Raw genomic sequence first — 15802 nt, 5'->3', positions numbered from 1 at the left:
TTCTGAAACTTAGTGCGCCTTTAATACGGATCGTATTGTTGCAGTGACCCGTAATACTATATATACAAAATGTATTAGTCAGTATCCGGCCGGGTAACTATCTTTAGTGAAAAACACCTGTTCCTCCCGTTTGCCTCACTCGAGTCTAACACTCAGGTTAACCAATGTTTGTTAAGCCTCTGGGGTCGGGGCAATGAGAAGCAGAAAGCGATTTACCATTACACCGATCATATCATATTGCGGCGACGACAGGTCTTAGATGAATCCAAAACTATCACTCGGTGTGTGTACACTAATGGTATTAAGTAGAGAAACAAACCCGTTGTTCCCGCTTACCTATGCGTCGGTGTCTCCTGGCGTTCCTCTGCGCTAACTGGGGAGGCACCGAATGGATGTAGAAAGGACTATTTGTTTGTTTGTCCATCCGTGCGCTCACGTGATCGCGCAGGGAATGATGGTTACAGTGGTGTAAGAAAGGCTCTCGAGGAGTGCTTGGAAGTCTGTTATCGCGCATACAGTTTAGATGTCAATCGGATGCATTTTAAAAGCGATTAACTTTAATTGCATTCACATGTGCGCTTAAGTAATTCACTATTCCCGAATATGGCACATGCATGCGACTTCAAATGTTTTTAACTGAGGCACACATTAATCAAAATTACAGTCCTAATGTTGGTTGTTATTGTTAATAGATGGTCAATTTCACTTCCCTAATATTGTGCCCACGTCACAAAGCGCGAACACATTTGAGGACTGCCCATTTACAAAAGCATAAATACATACAGCTTTATAGTGAAACAACATATTAGATATTGATGTTGATGTTTCCGTCAGTATATGCACATTACTCTATTACATTACAGCGACATCCAGGGTATTGGTTCATTTAAACCCTCTTTGTCGCTGTTGAGCTTATAAACCCATTTTTGTTCTTTTTTGAACAAAAATTGCTCACATTGGGGCAATGCTCTGGAATAGTGGGCTGTTCCAACACAGTCCATGTGAAGTCGTTAGGACCATGTCCCACCTCTAGAAAGTGTGATGTTATGCGCGTCGCTTGCTTCCGACACCGTACTGTGCTCTTGTGTTCGCATATATGGGTTCTTATTTTTCTTGTCGTCATGCCTGCATACCTCTTTAGGTATGGACAAGTGATGAGATAGATGGTATTCTCACTATTGCAATTTGTGAATTTGCGCTGCTGCCAGGGTCAGCCTGTCCCAATATCAACCGTGGTGGACTTAGTTGTTTGTGGATAGACAGAACAATTTCCACAAGGGTGATACCCTTCTACAGGTGGGAGATCCCATATGGTCCCCACCTGTCTACTGATTCTGTTTTTGGGTCTGGTGTGTACCAGCTGATCTTTTAAATTCTGGCCTCTTTTAAAAGCAAAAAGTGGTAAGGGTAGTTTGTCAACACTAGTGTTTAGAATAGACCAGTGTTTTTTCACGTTCTTTTGGACCTGGTTAGACTTAGTGTGGAAAGTGTTCACAAACGTTATCCTGTCTGACTTCTCTTTAGGTACTGTTATGTCTAAAAGGGCTACACGGTTGTTGTTGGATGCCCTTTTCTTGGATTGACGTATGATTTTGTTTGGGTAGTTCTTCTCCCGTAGTTGTTCCGACAGTTTAGCCGAATGAGCGTCAAACGCCTCTTTAGTAGAACAGTTCCTTTTGAGCCTGAGGAACTGGCCAAAGGGCAAGTTGTTTCTGAGTGCTCTGGGGTGATAGTGATGAGGCCTCATCAGCTTTGTCCTCAAGGAGATCACTAACAAGGGTGAGATCTGATCCTTCTTCTTCTTCAGAAGACCGTCCTGGGAAAGACTCTAAAAAGACCTCTCATGGGCCCAAGCAAATCTCCTCACCGAGGTGTAAAAGAGAGAAAAGGACTTAAAACAGGAGGGACTGCAGTGAAGACATCGAGCTCTGTACCTCCATCTTCTCCTCTTTAGGGAAGGAAGGCCTTCAAAAAACCCTCCACTGTTCCTTTTGAGGGAAAACAAGCTAAAAACGTCCCATTGTCGATGAAGCTGTAGACGACTCCGTCGACGAAGAAACTATCATTGTCATAGTCAACGCACTGTGAAAAGGTACAGTGTCCTCAGTCTGCTCCGACGAAGGGATAGTCGCCGAGAGTTTCCTTGCTTTCAACGCCCTCATAACATCCATTGTCGACGGCGGTGACGACGACGGCCGTGATGTCGATGGCGACTACAGCGACAACTGCAACGGTAATGACGACTGTATCGTCGACTGCACCGTCAATGGCAAGATGTACATCGTCAACATGAGAGAGAGTTTCTGGGGAAATTATCAGGAAGCATCATGTAATTCCTGAGCTCACTTCCCCTTGCAAAGTGATACCTTTGCTACCTACTTACCCCCTAGAGGAAGAAGATTTGGATGAGGAAAGTCCATTTGGTTAACCACATAGCCCTTCAGAACTGCATATTAAGTGCCAAGATCTAGCCTCTGAAGACTGATATGGTGAAGAACAGGACTATGATCTTTCCTTGGACTACCATAGAGGTTATCAGGAGGAGATGGTCTGTATGCCATCCTCCTTGATTTCATACCTGCAGTTCATGCTCTCAGACTATACACGTAGATTTCCGACACCATCTTCAGCTCAGGAACATGTCTCAGGTCCCGCTGGTCCACCTGCTGGGCCTTCCACCCCTCTGCTGCCACCACCGCCACTACAATTGATAGAGGAGCCACCACCAGCTGCTCCCCTTATCCAGGATGATACCTCAGATGACAACCAGGGAGATGCAGATCTCCCGGACCCACATAGAGAATGGGATGATTATATTATTCCTACTCCTGCTTCCCCTTTACCGGTTCCAGTAGATTCTCCTCCTGGGGACATAGGCGGTTTCCACAAGCTACTAGAAAGGGCTGCCAAAACGGTCGATCTGCCTATGCCTTCTGTCCAGTCAGAGTGCTTCCTGTATGACTTTAAGGAACCCTTTAAGAAGTCTGTAAGAACAATTCCCATTGTCAATAATGTATTGGAAATGAGGCAGAAAGTCATGAAGACCCTAGCCATGGTGGTCCCGGTTCTTCCTCGGCTGGAGAAGAGAAATAAAGCTCCGGAGGATAGACCGGTTTGCCTTGTGAGTCAGCCAAAACCGAACTCCGTTATCTCACAGGCAGCGCAGAGGAGGTGAAAAAATCCAGCAGCTCCTCTAACAATGCCTCCGGATAAAGAAGGCAGATGCTTGGACAATGCTGGCAAGAGGTTTTCATCTATGTCAAGCCTGCTCGTCAAAGCGGCTAACGATTTTGCCTTTTTGGGGCGGTACGACTGCCAGATTTGGTGTGATCTCTCTCCCTACCTAGACCAACTGCCTGAAGACAGCAAGGCCGAAGGGAAAAAGTTCATCCAGGAAGGAGAGAGGACCTTCTCTGAGGTGAGTGATTGAGCAATGGATATTGCAACAACTGTGTTCCCTGCCTAGGGCAGCCGTCGTTTAAATCTGAGGTTCGGAACAAAAATTTTGACCTTCCATTCGATAGAGAGGCACTCTTTTGCAAGCACATACATGATGCGCTCCAAGACATTAACCACATCGCTGCTGTGGTTATTTTTCCCCTGTGCTGGAAATTGCCATTTTGCTGGTGTCATGACGAGCTCAGCTCGTCATCAGCACAGCTCAACTGTGCCTCATGACGAGCTGAGCTCGTCATGAGCATGGAAGGGGTTAAGAAAGACACAGACACAGCAAGGTCGTATGGGACACTTCAATACCGCAAGTTCAGTTTTCGGGGAGCAAGGGATAGAGGTCTCCCGTCATACAGAGGAGGTTACCAGCAATATCGCTACTCCTCTTATACACCTGTCTCGCAGTGTTACCGTCCACAATACAAACAACGGCAGGGTCATTCCACAACATATTCGAAATCAGCACCCAGAGGAAGTGCAGGACGTTGGAGGAAGAATTCCTCTAGGCATCAATAGTGGCTTGCTGGCTCTGACTACTGTTCCTCCCCATCATCAAACACCTGTGGGGGGCAGGATCTCCCTATACTTCCAAAATTGGCAACGGATTACATTTGATCGTTGGGTGCTCAATATAATCCAATTCGGCCACACTTTGGAATTTGTTCATCCTTCTCCAACCAAACCCCCTCGCTCCAGCTTAACAAAGCATCTTCGTCTCCTGCGCCTAGAAGTCCAATAAATGCCTCAGAAACGGGCGATAGAACTAGTCCCTTTCTCCCAAAGAGGAGAAAGTTCTTCTCCCGGTTCTTTCTAGTTCGAAAGACTGTCGAAGTGGCGCCCAGTTCAGAATCTGAGGTAGCTCAATACCTATCTCATCAGTTATTTTGAATGATCTCCTTGCAGGACATACTTCGACATTTAAATTCAGGAGATTTCATGGCCTCTTTGGACTTGGAAGAGGCATATTTTCATGTTTCCATCCATCCATCGCACAGGAAGTTCCTTTGCCTTACAGTAGCCAAGAGCCACTTTCAATTTAAGGCCCTCCCCTTCGGCCTCAGATCGGCACCAAGGATCTTTACAAAGATGCTAGCTCCTGTAGCGGCATTCCTAAGAAAACAACAGAACCAGGTTTTCCCCTAGCTGGACAACTGGTTGCTAAAGGCTCCTACCAAGGCGGCAACCGAGAATTCGGTGGCAGCTTGTACAACACTGTTTAAGAGTCTGGGTCTTACCCTCAACAGAGAAAAGTCAAATTTGTGCCCATACAAAAATGCAAAATTCCTGGGAGCCATATTGGACACGTCCCTAAACAAGGTATTTCCGTCACGGGAAAGACAAGTCAAACTGATGTTGATGGCCCAACTACTTCTAAAAAGGTCACTTTCAGTTCTCCTCTACTAGTCCTTTCTGGGTTCCATTTCGTCCTGCATTCCTCTAATTCCTCACTGCAGGCTACATATGCGTCCTCTTCAGGAGTAACTGGACCTACAGTGGCGTAAAGTGGAAGGGTCTTTTGGGGACATGATCAAGATTACTGTGCAAATGAAAGACGCTTCATGATGGATTCACAGGAACGGGGTCTCTCCTTCATGGTCACTCCAGCTCCTCCGATAATTACAATGGATACATCTCTGGGGGCTGGGGAGCGGTCTTGCAGGACCTCCAAATAAGTGGTCGGTGACTGCATCATCGTCGTCTTTTTCACATCAATCTGCTGGACCTCAGAGCGATTCATCTGGCTTACAAGCTTTTCTTCCGAGAATAAAGAATTTGTCGGTTCTAATAATAACAGAAAATTCTATGGCGATGCATTATATCAACAAGCAAGGCGACACAAGATCTAGCCTGCAGTCTGGGGAAGCTCAAGTTGTCTGGGAATGGGTGATTTTACATGGGGTCTCACTGAAGGCAGAGCATCTCCCAGGGAATCTCAGCGAGACAGCAGACACACTAAGCAGGCTAAAGTCAGTCAGCCATGAGTGGGAGCTGGACCAGAAGACCCTGGAGGGCATTTTCCGTCTATGGGGTAGACCGTCCATAGATCTCTTCGCTACACCAGAGAAGAAGAAATGCTGGTTCTTCGCGAGCTGACATCACGATCCGGGATCCTTGGGGAATGCGTTTTCGAAGGGATGGTCAGGCGCCTTTGTTTACGCTTTTCCCCATTCCTCTGATCCCGAGACTTCTCAGTAAGTTAAAAACTGTATCCTGCAAAATTATCCTTTTAGCGCCGTCCTGGCCTCGCCTGTACTGGTACATGGAGCTTCTTCTCCTATCCTTGGAGCAACCGGTTCCCTTGAAACATATTTCAGCATTACTGATGATGTCCCAGGGCCAAGTACAGCATCCGGATCCCCGATTCCTGCAATTATCAGCGTGGCTTCTGAGCACAGAGAGTTTCTTGACTTAAACCTCTACGCGGAATGTAGAGACATCCTTTCTCAGGCTCGTGCTCTAAGTACAAACAAAACCTACCGGATGAAGTGGAAGAGGTTTTGTCACTGGTGCAGAGAATCTGGAGTTCACCATTTCTCTTCTTCAGTACATGAAATCCTACCGTACCTCTTTTCCTTGGTAAAGGCTGACCTGGCTCACTCATCTATTAAATTTAATCTCAAGGCCATCTCTCGCTTCAGAAGGACATCTTCAGGCCATGCACTCAGGTCAGCAAGGATTATTAGGCAATTTGTTAAATTGCTTTTCGAACTTCCCTCCGGTGAAGCCTCCTCCACCACTGGGGACCCTATTGTGTTCCTGACTCAGCTCATGAAACATCCCTTTGAACCAATGCATAAAGCGGACCTAAAATTCCTGTCAGGAAAAGTGGCCCATCTTCTTGTTTTGACATCAGCTAGAAGGGTTAGTGAATTGCAGGCTCTCATTATTCAGGAGCCTTTTCTTCAGTTTAAGAATGAGACGGTAGTACTTCGTACCAACTTGAAGTTCATCCCAAAGGTGCCTTCGGAATTTCACTTATATGAACCTGCGGTCCTTAAGTCTTTTTTTCCTCAACCTAAGACTCCGGCTGAGAGATCGCTTCACTCACTTAACATTCAGCGTTGCCTGAGGTTCTTTCTCCAAAGAACTGAAGATTTCAGGGAGTCACCTCAGCTCTTTGTGGCTTACAGCGCTCCTCGTAAAGGTTTTCCCCTTACCAAACAGGGGTTGCAGCGACCTGGAAGAGTATCCATGCATTCACCAGACATTACTGCTTTTATTACTCCAGTATTGGAACTTTCATAGATTCCCATTGCTTGTATCATTCCCCGTCGTCGGAATGGGAGCCTCGGTAATAATATATATATATATATACCTAGGTAAATACACCCTAATAGGTGTAAAAAGGTAAAAAATTAGGCCTAGGCCTCATTATCTTTTGTAGCCTATTGGTGTCATTATGTAAAAAGACCAAAAGTCACCTTAGCAACCAATCAGATCAGCCTCACCCTGTAGAACCTTCCTGAGAAAGCTCAGAGCCTCAGATTTTCTACCGCTTCGTTGGTGACAGGGAGTCTCCTTAGAGCTCTGCTCTAACTTCAACTTGAGGTACTGTTTAAACAGTTTTTCTGAAAGGATTTCTTTCAGCTTTGTCATGGCTGATAAGGAAAAGAAGAGCCTTTTCAGGTCACTTGTGGCAAAAAACGACTTTATGCTGAAGATCAACATAATGACTGTATATACTGTCTATACCCAGACCATAAGGTTGAGGGGTGTAGTATATGCAGGAGAATGTCAGTGAAAACCCTCCGTGATCGTGAAGGAACAGCGACCACAAAGACAAGTCGCATACCAAGAAACCCAACCACAGCAGGGCATGGTAACGATGCCTATGAGTCTTTTGACAGACTTAAGGGCAATGCTGGAGGAATATAGGAGCAGACAAGGGTCGCAACCAGTGGAAGGTCAAGCGCAGGTTCAACCGCAGGTGGTGGCAGCACAGTCAGTACGGCCTGCACAGGAGGAACATGAGAGGGAATATCCTCGGCAAGTCCAAGTGGATACCTCGGATGAGGATGAAACGGGGCAGAACCAGGATCAAGACCAGGATAGTGAATGGAACCAGTATATAGCTCCGGATCCGGCTTCACCAGTGCCAGAACCGGTCGACTCGCCTCCGGCGGATGTGGGAGGTTTCTTCAGTTTGATGGAAAGAGCCACAGCGCGCTTTAAGTTAGCAATGCCTACAACATCTACGGATTGTTTCTTGTACGATTTTAAAGAGGCATACCGTAAGGCGGTGCGCTCGATTCCCATTGTAGAGCACATATGGGAGGAAGGGAAGAAGGTGATGCAGACCCCAGCGACGGTCATTCCAACTCTTCCGCGCTTGGAGAAAAAATATAAAGCTCCTGATGACAGTCCCGCCTGCTTGATTGGACAACCTAGACCAGACTCGGTCATATCGCAGGCGGTGCAGAAGAAGTCGCGGAATCCTTCGGCCACCCTCACGACTCCACCAGACAAGGAGGGTAGGAGGTTGGACAACGCGGGGAAGCGTTTTTCGACGATGGCTAGCTTGTTGGTCAGAGCGGCGAATGCCTTGGCGATCCTAGCAAGATACGACCGCCAGATGTGGAGTGATGTGGCACACTATGTGGATCTGCTAGCGGATGACCAGAAAGCGGAAGCACAGAAACTTCTGGAAGAAGGGCAACGTTCCTCTTCGGAGATGATTGACTGCGCGATGGACATCGCCACCATCTCTTTCCGTGCTCTGGGCAGTGCAGCGGTTCTTCGGCGACAAGGGTGGCTGCGAGCGACATACTTCCGGCCAGAGGTCCAGAATAGGATTTTGGACTTGCCCTTTGATGGGGACATGTTATTTGGGAAACATGTCGATGAGACCCTGCAGGGTATAAAGAAAGACACAGAGACAGCAAGGGCTCTGGGGAACCTGCAATATAGGAAGACACCGTTCCGTGGAGCACGAGGAAGAGGCTTCACTTCACCAAGAGGAGGTTATCAGCAGCAGCGATATTCACAGCAGTCTCAGTCGTACAGACCTCAGTACGGCAATCAGTACTATCAGCGGCAGTCGCAATCCCAGTCTTTCTCTCGCCAGAACGCTCGTGGACGACAGGGGCGTCAGGGCAAGGACGCTGGCAAGCGTCAATAGCGGCCTCCTGACTCTGCCAACTGTTCCTCCGCTTCTGGGATCTCCAGTGGGCGGCAGGATATCACAACATCTGAGCAGCTGGGAAGAGATTACATCGGATCAGTGGGTATTGAACATCATCCGAAATGGGCATACTCTGGAATTCCAGGAATTTCCACCTACAAGAGCTCCCCACGCAACTACTTCGAAACATCTAAACCTTCTACAAGAGGAAGCTCAACAAATGCTTCAAAAAGGGGCGATCCAACGTGTTCCCCTATCACAAAGGGGAGAAGGTTTCTATTCAAGATTTTTTCTGATCCGCAAAACAAAGCAAAAGTGGCGTCCTATCCTGGACTTGAGGGAGCTCAACACCTATCTCACGAAACTGTCGTTTCGGATGATTTCACTCCAGGACATATTGCGCCTCTTGAACCCAGGCGACTACATGGCAACATTAGACCTGGAAGATGCCTATTTTCATATCCCGATCCATCCAGCTCACAGACGTTTCCTTCGCTTTACAGTAGGCAAGAGTCACTTCCAGTTCATGGTGCTCCCATTTGGATTAAAGTCCGCTCCTCGGATATTCACAAAGGTGCTGGCCCCGGTAGCAGCATTTCTGAGGAGACAGTCGCTGGAAGTATTCCCGTACTTAGACGACTGGCTGCTGAAGGCCCCAAGCTTACAAGAGGCATCAAAAGCAGTGAGCACATGCCTGAACCTCTTTATTCATCTGGGTTTACAACTCAACAAGGAAAAATCAGTTCTTCAGCCGGCAGGTACGGTGAAGTTCTTGGGAGCGATACTCGATACTCAGGTGTGCAAAGCCTTCCCATCGGAAGAGAGACAGATGAAACTCATATCGTCAGCCACTCGTTTGCAAAAGAGAAGTTGGATGACAGTCAGGATGTACAAATCTCTTCTAGGGTCGATTTCATCCTGTATTCAATTGATTCCGCACTGCAGACTGCGAATGCGCCCCTTGCAGGAGGAACTGGACCTTCAGTGGAGACAAGTGGAAGGTTCGTTCGACGACAGGGTGACGGTTACCCAGCGGATGAAACGGTCCGTTTCATGGTGGATGAAAAGATCTCACCTCACTGTGGGACTCAGTTTCAAGGCTGCACGGGCTCCTCACGTCATTACCACGGACGCTTCTCTTCAAGGTTGGGGAGCGGTCATGCAAGACCTCCAGGTCAGTGATCACTGGACTCCGGAAGAACGTCGCTTACATATCAACGTTCTGGAGCTAAGAGCTATTCGATTGGCAATGTTGGCCTTCCTCCCAAGGATTACAGATTCGGCAATCCTGGTGCGGACGGACAACACCACCGCAATGCATTACGTCAACAAGCAGGGAGGCACAAGATCGCCATTGCTTTCACAGGAAGCCCAAATACTGTGGGAATGGGCGATATCGCAGAACATCACACTCGTGGCAGAACACCTTCCAGGAGTATGCAACACGAAGGCGGATACACTAAGCCGCCTGAGAGCAGTCTCGCACGAGTGGGAATTGGAGAGCACAGTGGTCAAGGACATCTTCTTCCGTTGGGGGACCCCAGCGATCGACCTGTTTGCAACACCAGGAAACAAGAAATGCCGGTGTTACGCAAGCAGGGAACACCATCGAGGGTCACTGGGGAATGCCCTTTCGATGTCCTGGTCAGGCGCGTTTGTTTACGCCTTTCCGCCATTTCCCCTGATTCCTCGAGTCCTCAAGAAACTCAAGATGGACAGGTGCAGGATGATACTAATAGCGCCTGCCTGGGCTCGCCAGTTTTGGTACACGGAGTTGCTTCTTCTATCAGAGACACAACCCATTCATCTGCAACCCAAACAGACACTTCTATCAATGTACAACGGCCAGGTTCTTCACCCGAACCCGAGCTCGCTTCAGTTGACGGCTTGGCTCCTGAATACAGAGAGTTTAAGGATTTAAACATCTCAGAAGAATGCAGGACCATCTTGGCACAGGCACGAGCCCCTAGCACTAATAAGACATATAGAGCGAAATGGAAGAGGTTCCATTTGTGGTGTCAGAGGGAAAAAGTACATCCTTTCTCGTCAGCTCCGCATCAACTCTTCCCATACATTCTATTGTTGGCACAAGCAGGTCTGGCTCATGCTTCTATCAAGGTCCACTTGGCAGCTATTTCCAGGTATAGAAGAACAAGATCGGGCCCCTCTCTATTGTCAGCAAGAGTAATAAAACAATTCCTGAAAGGACTGTTTAGAGTTTTTCCGCCAGTTAGGCCCCCACCTCCGGTGTGGCACTTGAATGTGGTCCTGGCTCAGCTGATGAGACCGCCATTTGAGCCAGTACATAAGGCGGACCTAAAGTTCCTATCATGGAAAGTGGCGCTTCTTTTGGCACTAACCTCTGCAAGGAGAGTAGGAGAGCTTCAGGCTTTAACTATCAAAGAACCCTTCTTGCAGTTCAAGAATGATACATTGATCCTACGGATGAACCCCAAGTTCATTCCGAAGGTACCGACAGACTTTCATCTTAACGAACCAGTGGTTTTGAAATCTTTTTTTCCTCGACCTTCAACCCAGGCTGAGAGGACACTTCATTCTCTGGACGTTCAGAGATGTTTGAAATTCTATCTACAACGCACAGCTGGATTTCGAAAAACACCCCAACTGTTTGTGGCTTTCGGAGCCCCAAGGAAAGGATTTCCATTGTCAAAACAAGGGATATCTAGATGGATAACAAGTGCGATCCGGTTCTGCCATCAGGCGGCAGGCAAGCCTTTGCAAGGACAGGTGAAGGCACATTCCACAAGGTCAATCTCAGCATCAACAGCGCTGTTTGCTGGAGTATCCATAAAGGATATTTGCAGAGCAGCCACCTGGAGCAGTACGCACTCATTCACGAGACACTACTGCCTGGAGGCGGCTGCAAAGGAGGATTCGGCTGTAGGACAGGCAGTCCTGAGAAATCTCTTCCAATAAGAGGTGAGCTTTCCTCTCTTCCCTCCTCCTGTTTTTTCAAACATTTCGTTTCTTATGCTTGTTACTGCTTTATGGTTGTTATAATCTGCGATATCATTGGTTTGTAATGATTCTGTAACTGTGCACGAAATGTTTGAGGAATGCTAACTGCTATCTACTCTGATACAAGCAATGGGAATCTATGAAAGTTCCAATACTGGAGTAAGAAACAAGTTACTTACCTGTAACTTTAGTTCTCCAGTATTGGTAACTTTCATAGATTCCCATGCGCCCACCCGCCTCCCCTGGGAAAGCTCACTTTAGGGCTAGGTGATTATGTGGCAAGACAACGGCTACGAAAATCTGAGGCTCTGAGCTTTCTCAGGAAGGTTCTACAGGGTGAGGCTGATCTGATTGGTTGCTAAGGTGACTTTGGGTCTTTTTACATAATGACACCAATAGGCTACAAAAGATAATGAGGCCTAGGCCTAATTTTTTACCTTTTTACACCTATTAGGGTGTATTTACCTAGGTATATATATATATATATATATATATATATATATATATATATATATATATATATATATATATATATATATATATATATTATTACCGAGGCTCCCATTCCGACGACGGGGAATGATACAAGCAATGGGAATCTATGAAAGTTACCAATACTGGAGAACTAAAGTTACAGGTAAGTAACTTGTTTCTTCTTCGACACGCAGTGACGCTGCAGTGGGCCAAGGAGTCCTGAGGAACCTGTTTCAGTAAGCGGTAAGCTTTCCCTCTCTTCCCTCCTTCCTTTTCCTTCATAAGTTCCTCGCACATTCTTTGATAGTTTATTGATTTTGTTTATTTATGTATGCATACTTGGGTATGTTATTTGCAATGAACTTTGAGGATATATGTGTTTCCCTACTACTTCTCTAATTTTGGTGTGTTAGATTTGTTATATTGTTCAAGTTTTTTTTTAAAAAAGGAGAGAAATTCAATTTAACAAAATGAGTTTTTTCTTTTTGCTTTCTCTACTCTTATTGGTACATTGTTAATGATTGTTCCGGATAACAAAAAGCTAAAAATGTGCTCATGACTGGTAGCTACACTGATTTAAACATGTGAATCTATGAAAGTTCCAATACTGGAGTAAGAAAACAAGTTACTTACCTGAAACTTCAGTTCTCCAGTACTGGAAAGTTTCATAGATTCGCATGTGACCCACCCTGGGAAAGCTCGACCTTCTGCATCCCTATGGTTACCATGTGGCACTATGGCTATGAAAATCTGAAGGTCCCAGGTTCTCTCAGTTGGGTTCCAGAGGGTGAGGCTAATCTGATTGGTTGTTGATTTTATTGGATCTCTTTTACAAAAAGAGGTGAATATGTTCCAAAACTGGAATGGGACTAGGCCTGGTTTCTGGTTTGTAATGGCTTTGCATTGCTATTTTTATATATACCATCTCAATGACGGGAAATGATTCAAGCATGTGAATCTATGAAGGTTTCCAATACTGGAGTACCAAAGTTACAGGTCAGTAACTTGTTTTCTTATAATAAAGGGCAGATATTCGTATAGGGCTAAAATTGCTATTTCCTGGATTCTCTTAAAAGTCTTGTGCAAAGATGTGTTATGGATCGTCTGCTAGACAACCAAATTGAACACTGTAGAGGAAGCAAAATGTAAACGAAATGGGTGGGAAGCTCATTATTACATTCAGGTGTTCAGGTTTTGTGACTTTGAGCACTTGATTCTAATTAACCTTACTTTTATTTTCTGCAGCTGCAGAGCAGAAAACTGCATCTCAAGGTGAACAAACCCATGCCCAACACATTCACGCACCGCTGCCAACAACAGTGGCTCAATCGGTCTCTCCGGGCCAGAGCCAACCAACAAATTCATCTCAGCCTCATCCATTACCAGTGCTTCAGCCACGGACTACTCATTTGCAGGCTCAGATACTGACAGAAACAGCTCAGCCACAAGGCCAGACTCCAGTTGTGCAGACAAAAGCTCATTCTCTACCTGAAATCCCAACGCAAACTGAAGCTCAGACTTATTCAACAAGTCATTCCCCTTTCCCATCAGAAGCACAGCAAACCATGTTACAAGCGGCTAAACCTCAAGTGACTGTCCAGTCTTCAAGCCTAGTTCATTGCCAGTCTCCTCTTCAGAACCAAGCACAAACTTGTATACTACCACAAATTCAATCTCATCCCCTCACCCTCCAACAATCTCAAGGACAAGTGCAAACTCAGCATCACCAGCAAGTATCACTTAATAACCCACCCTCACTGCAACATCAAAGTCCGATACAGTTGCCAACGCAGTTTCAACCTCATACTCTCCTTCAAAACCAAATACAGACTATTTCAACAACACAGACTGTGAACCATGTGACTGTACAATCCCCCTCTCACCCTCAACTACAAATCCAACAGCCTCAAGCACAGGTTTTAAGTGTACCTCAAATTCAGCAGCAAATGCAACTTCTCTCTCAAATTCCACCTCACGTTATGGCTCAGATACAAGCTCAGCAGGGTCCTACACCACAACAGATTAAGCTTCAGCTCCCTGTACAGATTCAGCAAACCAGTCCAGGTCAGACCCAGCAGATTCAGAATGTGGTAACTGTGCAAGCTGCTAGTGTACAAGAGCAACTGCAAAGGATTCAGCAGCTTAGAGAGCAGCAGCAGAAGAAGAAGAACCAGCAACTTGAAGTTAGACGAGAGCACACCCTGCAGGCCTCTAACCAGAGTGAAATTATACAGAAACAGGTAAGGCTTTTTAAGCTACAAAATATTGACTATAGCTTTCATATAAATATGCCATATTAAATTATTTCTTGTTTGTACTAATGACTGAAATGAAGTGCCTAGCAGTGGTCTGTTGAACCTCCTTTCGTAAGGTAACAATGTACATTTTGAATTCCACGTGTCCTCAGATAGAAGTTGTTTGCCTTGTAAACTGGCGTTGAAAGAGGTGAGATTTTGGATATGTATATTGCAGCTATATTTGGCTCTTGAGTATCATGCTACTTATTGCCAGCGAGAGCTGAAATCCAATTTTTACTCGTTCATAAGTGTAAACTTAGGCAGGTATAAATTAATTTCCCTAAATTAGACCTTTCCTAGATTCATATGTTTTAGAAGTGTTACAAGTTACATTGCTTAGAATTTGTTACATTGAACATTCCCAAGTTAAATATATTCATCTTATTCATTAGAATGTGTAACCTATTGTGAGGAAATTGACTGCATTATGTGGTATGATTGTGCAACCTCAACATGTCATGCACTTACCACCCTCTTTAGGTCCAGTCTGTTTTGTCCATCAAAAACTTTAGCTCAACCCTGGGTAGCTGTAGCTCAGGCTTACACAAAGGAACACGTGTAATGCATTTAAACAGCACCAAAACAATTGAAGAAGAAATACATTTGACGCTCAAGAAATGAGACCTCAATTTATAAAAATATATTGTATTTTTAGATACCACAATGAGAAAGATCTGCCTGAGGATTCTGGAGAGCCAGAATTTACTACGAATAATAAATAGGCACCTTTTCACTTAACCGCGAACAAGCAATTGCAAATTCAATGAATTTTCACAATTAGACTCTTTTTAAAAGAAAAACTTGGGTAAGTGTAAATACGGTTACTTTAGGCGACAAGTCAGGGGCCCTGCATGGTCCACAGAAACTATTACCTCAAAGGTAAAAGCAGTCTTCAGTCAGTTCTTGGCATTTTTATCCCTTTGCTATAGGTCCCTATGGAACCGGTCCTGATGCAAGGGATAATTGATGCTGAAGAATGCTCGAGGATGCTGAAGATGCGATCCGGTCGACTGGTATAATCCCGCCGCTACTCCATGGTCCACAGAGGGGGTGAGCGGTCCTGTCCCTCGAAGTCTTCTTGGATCTCTATAGAAGTCGAGTCGCTACTTAGCTACCAGTTACCCGGTATTACGGTCACAGCCATATCCTTCTGTGGGCGATAACTCGTCTTATGGGGAACCAAGCTGTTCTCCTCTCCTGAGTCCAGCAAACTCAGGTTCAACTTTGAGCGTTGGGTCCTGGTCTCTGGTGCTGTCCAGCGGTTTTTGGTGGTGGGGTAAAGATTCTCAGCTACCAACTAGCACCATCATGCTTCTTCAAATCTTGAAGGAGGTCAGCTAAATGACCCTTGGAGTCTCTTGATTCAGCACGGCTCTGAAGTCGACTTCTCCACAGGCAGGTCACTGCAGGCACAGTCTTTTCCCCTTCGCTAGCAACTAGGTTCACCAGGTGCAGACCACTCCAGTGCAGCATCTCTTTC

General features: G+C 45.9%; 1 protein-coding gene across 3 annotated transcripts in view; it reads left to right on the top strand.

Annotated features, from left to right (window-relative positions):
* Nucleotides 1-15802, top strand: part of BPTF (bromodomain PHD finger transcription factor) — a 1660779-nt gene that overhangs the window by 1096992 nt on the left and 547985 nt on the right. For all 3 annotated transcript variants that reach the window (XM_086930929.1, XM_086930930.1, XM_086930928.1), the window contains exon 24: nucleotides 13271-14265. In XM_086930929.1, the coding sequence (XP_086787055.1) occupies nucleotides 13271-14265 (995 nt within the window). The remainder of the gene's footprint in view (nucleotides 1-13270; nucleotides 14266-15802) is intronic.

This window comes from Lissotriton vulgaris, chromosome 7 (genome assembly GCF_964263255.1).
Source record: "Lissotriton vulgaris chromosome 7, aLisVul1.2, whole genome shotgun sequence".
Lineage (NCBI taxonomy): Eukaryota > Metazoa > Chordata > Amphibia > Caudata > Salamandridae > Lissotriton > Lissotriton vulgaris.
Note: the sequence above shows the minus strand (reverse complement) of the source record. Positions and strands in the feature narration are given on the sequence as shown.